We start from the raw sequence: 6,000 nt of genomic DNA, 5'->3' as shown, positions 1-6,000 counted from the left end.
ACGCAGGTCTGGCTCTTCCTCTGTAGAACTTCACACACACTGCGTGAGTCGCACGTTCCCTAGAGTTTAGAAGAATGAGAGGTGAGCTCATTGAAACATAAAATTCTTAGAGGGCTTGACAGGGTAGATGTTGAAAGACTGTTTCCCCTGGCTGGAGGGTCTAGAGCCAGGGGTCAGAGTCTCAGAATAAGGGGTCGGCCATTTAGGACCGAGGTGAGGAGAAATTTCTTCCATCAGCGGGTTGTGAATCTTTGTAATTCTCCACCCCAGAGGGCTGTGGATGCTCAGTCGATGAGTGTATTCAAGACCGAGAGCGATAGATTTTTGGGCACTAAGGGATATGGGGATCGGGCGGGAAAGTGGAATTTCAGCTCGAGAAGATCTCATTGAATGGCGGAGCAGGCTCGATGGGCCGTATGCCCTACTCTTGCTCCTATTTCAACAACTTGTATTTATACAGCGTCTTTAGTGTAGTAAAACATCCCGAGGCGCTTCACAGGAGTGTTATCAAACAAAATTTGACACCGAGTCACATAAGGAGATATTAGGGCAATGCCAAAAGCTTGGTCAAAGAGGTAGGTTTTAAGGAGCATCTTCAATGAGGAAAGAGAGGTAGCGAGGCGGAGAGGTTTAGGCAGGGAATTCCAGAGCTTAGGGCCTTGGCAGCTGAAGGCACGGACACCTATGATGGAGCGATTAAAATCAGGGATGCTCAAGAGGGCAGTATTAGAGGACAGAGACAGAGTTGTAGGGCTGGAGGAGATTATAGAGATAGGAAGGGGCGATGCCATGGAGAAATTTGAAAACGAGAATTTTTAAAATTGAGGCATTGCTTAACCGGGAGCCAATGTAGGTCAGCAAGCACAGGGGTGATGGGGTGAACGGGACTTGGTGCGAGTTAGAACGCGGGCAGCAGTGTTTTGGATGACCCCAAGTTTACGGAGGATAGAACATGGGAGGCCGGCCAGGGGTGCGTTGGATAGTAACAAAGGCATGGATGAGGGTTTCAGCAGCAGATGAAACGAGGAAGTGCGACATTAAATACATTTAAAATGGAGACAGTTTCCTAGCTGATAAGGGAATAAGGGGTTACGGGGAGCAGGCAGGGAAGAAGACGTGAGTCTAGGTTCAGATCAGCCATGATCCTATTGAATGGCGGAGCAGGCCTGAGGGGCCGTATGGCCTACTCCTGCTCCTACTTCTTATGTTATGTATCTTATCTTATGTTAAGTGGTGGAGTCGGGCGGTTATTTCTTATGCATTTCCCAATGAGCATTTCACCGTCTGCAAAGCATATGCCAGGTTGGGGCTGGTACACAGACACCTGCAACACCCCGGGGTAGGGAGTTACCATTACATCAAGGTAAGGTATGTAGAACTGGCAGGAAAAGCTTGCTTGCACTGAACTCCCTTTGCGTAAACTGGAAATGACAAACTGGCAGCAACTCCGACCGCTCGAAGAAAATGACCAGCAGATAGGATTTAGGGCAGATTTTATTGACAAACCAACTTTTACACATTTTACTGGATTAAAAGACGATTCCAACAAACCAAGGTAATGATTAGCAAACAGATCAGCAAACAATTTTGATTCAAAAACAGCAATATTTTAGAAACATTGAACTTGCAAACTCATGCCATTCGGACCAGTCATCCTCACATTTAGGTAAACCGAGCCCAGCTGTACTTCAAGTAGTAAAACTGCTCGACTCGAACATCAAAAATTTATACATTAATTCTCAAACCTCCAAAACAATTACTGCATTTTCCTGCGAGAGTACACAGCCCGTGTTAGGGTCTTACCTCGATACTCAATCTCCAGCAGTGCAGCATAGTAAGCACCCCATAGTGTGGCTGGAACCAAACTCACCATAAGTTAGATAGCATTTACAGATTTACTTAATCACCACAGGGCAATTAGATTCCAAAATATTCTTGCGTCATCTCAGATGTAAGACTTTAAGGAACCGTTACAGATTGTTACAACAGACACATTTCTCCCGAATGTGGCAGTGTACATCGCAAGCAAACTAAACAGAAAAATGTGAGATAGAAACAAAAAGGATTCTCATTTTTAAATCATTGTGTTTATCCAGAAGGTGATGCCTTTCAGTTCCAGATATGACGTTTGCAATGTTCAGTCGCCTGTTAGGAAATGGGAAAGTAGCTATTATTAGAAGCTGCACCGTCAGTGATTAAAGGCCGTGCAGATACAGACTCCGATGCACTACATCTCGCTGGGTACCGGTTTGCCAGCGACGCCCACGTCCCGAGAATAAAAGAAGCATTTTCTGCTCAGTTAATCTAATCAGGTCCCTCTCGTCTCACTGCATTCCAAAACCCTCATCATTGACTTTTCATTATAAGGCAACTCTCGTCTTACATCGGTTGTGGGCAAACCTTTACAATCCATTAAATTCAAGATCAGCATTTAAAAATGACATGCATCAGCTCAGATCTATTAAAGAGAAACAGCATTGACATATTTAATGAGTTTTCTGAATCTTGTATCCAAGATACCGCCATTACTCGGGCCGTTTCCAAAACCACTTCAAAATATGAGGCAATTATTTTGAACTACTCGAATATGCCAATGAAAGGTGTCAGCTGTGGGTCAGTGGATAGCAATTTTGACTCGGAGTCAGAAGGTTGTGGGTTCAAGTCCCACCCCAGAAACTTGAGCTCATACTCTAGGCTGTCACTTCAGGGCAGTACTGAGGGAGCACCGCACTGTCGGAGTGCCGCGCTGTCGGAGGGGCAGAACTGAGGGAGCACCGCACTGTCAGAGGGGCAATACTGAGGGAGCGCCGCGCTGTTGGAGGGGCTGTACTGAGGGGCAGTACTGTCAGAGATGTCCACCTGAGGTTTAACGTCTCATCTTTCTTTCATCGGACAGTGCAGCACTCCCTCAGTACTGCAGAGTGTCAGGTGGATTATGTGCTCAATGGAGCAGGACTTGAACCCACGACCTGGGATGGCAATTCAGGCACATCACCTAGCTCAATACACAGCTGAGATTAAAATTTCAACCATCTCACCCACTGTGCAACCTCTCACTGGCCACGTTTTATACAAATATTCAAAAGCACATCCAACTGGGCAGCAACTTTTACAATGGTGCAGTTACTTACGTTGCATTGGTTTGCCGTGTCCATATTCTGACACCAGTACGATGGACCCCACACACACTTATCTGCACCCAAGAGTTGCTTTTTTGCACCTGTGCAAGCTCCAACTTTCTGTTCATGGGAAAGGGTATTTATTAGGCGCAGATAGCTTTCATCGCAAGATCCAAGAAACCCCTAAAAGGTGTGTTGTACTAAAAGCCAGTCACCCATTTGAAAAGTCTCGCTTATAGATCCATATAATCCTGCTGTTCACTAAATTTACAGCCATTGCTGCACCCAACAGAACAGCAACACTGGGTGACAAAAATATTATTTGTTTAATGTTAGATAGACACTGTCCGCCTCACTACTGGCTTTGCCATGGCGCTGCTCACAACAATTCCTGTTTGGCAATGACCGGTTCTGTGCCACACAATGTATTCTGGTGCTGCTAAGATGGAGGATGCTTGACTTGTCCCTTTCTGTAATTAGTGTGGCAATAGGCACTTTCCATTCTAAATGTGGGCAAAGGGACACTGGAAATGTATTAATTAGCTGATATCCGTGGTGTGCCACACGGGGAGCGAGGGCCACGTGTAGTCTGGCTGTGCGTGTTTATTACATCCGTTTAGAGCAAGAGAAGGCTGGATAAAGAGACACAACAGTCTGGTTAATCATTTAAATCTCAATTAAGTGTAATTGTAAAATTACAAACACCAAGAGGTGTCTTATTGAGGTGTTGAATACTCTCTCACTGTCTGTACAGCGTATGAAAGAATAGCTGAGTGGTGATGTGCTATTTTCAAAGACCAGACGATGTTAACAGGCATTGCTGTTTAAATTGAACTCTGCTCCCATTCTCTGTTTTTGAGAGTCAGGACCAGGAATCAGTGGGCAGGTCAGAGCCATGTTACAAGGTCAGGACTGAGCTCTAAAGGGCTGAGGAGGGACGGTTGACCTAAGGTGGGGGGTGGGGTGCGGTGTGTGGGTTGGAGGTCTGAAGTGCTCCGGTGGGCAAGTTCTGAGCAATCCTGTGAGTTGCTACTGTGCTTAAATGAATTGGTGGCAGTTACATGCAGTGCCTCAAACCCATTGTGAAGCAGATCAATGCTGCACAAGGCTGCAGTTTACACATGACAGCGCAGAGAAATGACCGAACTGTATTTACGAGAAGAAATCAAAATCATACTCACTCTGCAAACAAAGTCCGGGTCCAGAGTTTGCAACAGAACTTGCAGTATAACGGATCCGTACTGAGCTACCAGCTGGTCGCACTGCAACACAAAGAAATTGTTTCAGCAGGTGGCCATTGAGACACTGCAGGAAATCTCATGCAGTTCCCGTTCCAAAGGCATTCAATGACACGATGGAACTGGAGGATCCTGAGCAGTGCTCTCGTGCAGACGCTGAAGGGGAGGCACAAGTAATGACTGAAATTTATCCCTTGCTTGGCCCTCCAGCTTCCCCCCCCCCCCCCCCCCCCCAAGAAAACAAGGCAGTCACTAAACGGGCAGCCCTTCACTGGCTGCTGCCACTGGAGAGTGTGGCCCCGCCTACCCCGCAGCATCACGAGCCGCGCACTGAGCACGTACCGCCAGGCACTGTCCGCTCGTTCACACGTGCCCACAGGAGGTCGCTGAACAACACATCCCCACATTTTAGCCGTGGAATGCACAGTGCAGGAGGCCACCATTCAGCCCACCCTGCCTATGCTGGCTAGGCTGGAACCTGCAGTTACACTATTGGTTCGCTCAGATGGTCAAGTTGGGAACCCTGCTCGTCGTTTACCTCGTCGTGCATTGAAGCTGGCAGCAAGTTACAGACTTTGTCCAGGGCGGCCTCGATCTCCTCCTGTGTGGCGTTCTTTTCCAGTAAACTATCCAGTTCCCTTACCACGGTCTTACAGACTTCACACAAAGCACCTGCTTTCAGTGGCTTTGGTTTAACTTTCTCTGAGGTTTGAAAAGATATACATCAGGACACAATCCAAATACACATTTACTGGAAATGGCACCCATTAAAACGGCAGCTCCTTCAAAACAAATTGTTGCACAACCAGAACATAACGTAACACTGCAGCCTCGGAGCAACCAACACCGGCCGGGGCAATCGCCCAATCGCGTGGCCGGGGCAATCGACCAATCGCATGGCCGGGGCAATCGACCAATCGCATGGCCGGGGCAATCGACCAATCGCATGGCCGGGGCAATCGACCAATCGCATGGCCGGGGCAATCGACCAATCGCATGGCCGGGGCAATCGACCAATCGCATGGCCGGGGCAATCGACCAATCAAGCGGCCAGGGCAGTCGCCCACTTTCCTGCAGATCCCCCTTAATCCCCTGACTAAACTGAAGCATCTACGAATTTAATCGGCGAGACTGAAGGGAATAATGAAATGATAAATGTGGTGGGAACTATGAGTAGCCAGCTAATCCTCCACTTGCAGGCTTCACTTTGATCCATGACCCCTCTCGATTCCGACTCGCTGTCTGTGATAGATTGTTCTGCATAACATGAGCGGAACACACACGACCCAACTATTCTCATCTGTTTTACACGAGTTAGAAAGAGCCCGAGCCTTGAATACCTGACTGCTTCAAAGCTTCACATTTATTGCACAATATACCTGATCTCTCACATTGTAGGTATTGGTGCAGTACCACAAGGGAGCCATCAGGAGCGGACATCACACAAACCGGCCTAGGCTTTCTACCCCCTTAATTGTGACATCTCTCCAATGGGCGGAGATTCTGCCTGCTCAAGATGCCCCCCTGACCACAGCAGTATTTCCGGCCCTCAGGTCATGAACATCTGAAGGCTGCAGCCGAACAGGTGGTCCAGATCCATCACCAGAGCTGGGTAAACGGGGCCGTCTCTACCCCCCCTCGCC

At 47.9% G+C, this 6,000-nt stretch overlaps 1 protein-coding gene across 1 annotated transcript in view; it reads right to left on the bottom strand.

The window, feature by feature from the left end:
• Positions 1 to 1,476: 1,476 nt before the first annotated feature.
• psap (prosaposin) overlaps positions 1,477 to 6,000 on the bottom strand; it is a 66,361-nt gene continuing 61,837 nt past the window's right edge. Inside the window, exons 11-14 of the mRNA XM_085970131.1 lie at positions 4,896 to 5,059; positions 4,301 to 4,381; positions 3,132 to 3,239; positions 1,477 to 2,145 (exon numbers count right to left, since the gene is read on the bottom strand). Coding sequence (XP_085826257.1) covers positions 2,110 to 2,145; positions 3,132 to 3,239; positions 4,301 to 4,381; positions 4,896 to 5,059 — 389 coding nt within the window. The 3' untranslated portion in view covers positions 1,477 to 2,109. The remainder of the gene's footprint in view (positions 2,146 to 3,131; positions 3,240 to 4,300; positions 4,382 to 4,895; positions 5,060 to 6,000) is intronic.

This window comes from Somniosus microcephalus, chromosome 29, assembly GCF_052327205.1.
Source record: "Somniosus microcephalus isolate GS21.2 chromosome 29, FLI_Smic_1.0, whole genome shotgun sequence".
In the NCBI taxonomy this organism is placed as follows: domain Eukaryota; kingdom Metazoa; phylum Chordata; class Chondrichthyes; order Squaliformes; family Somniosidae; genus Somniosus; species Somniosus microcephalus.
Note: the sequence above shows the minus strand (reverse complement) of the source record. Positions and strands in the feature narration are given on the sequence as shown.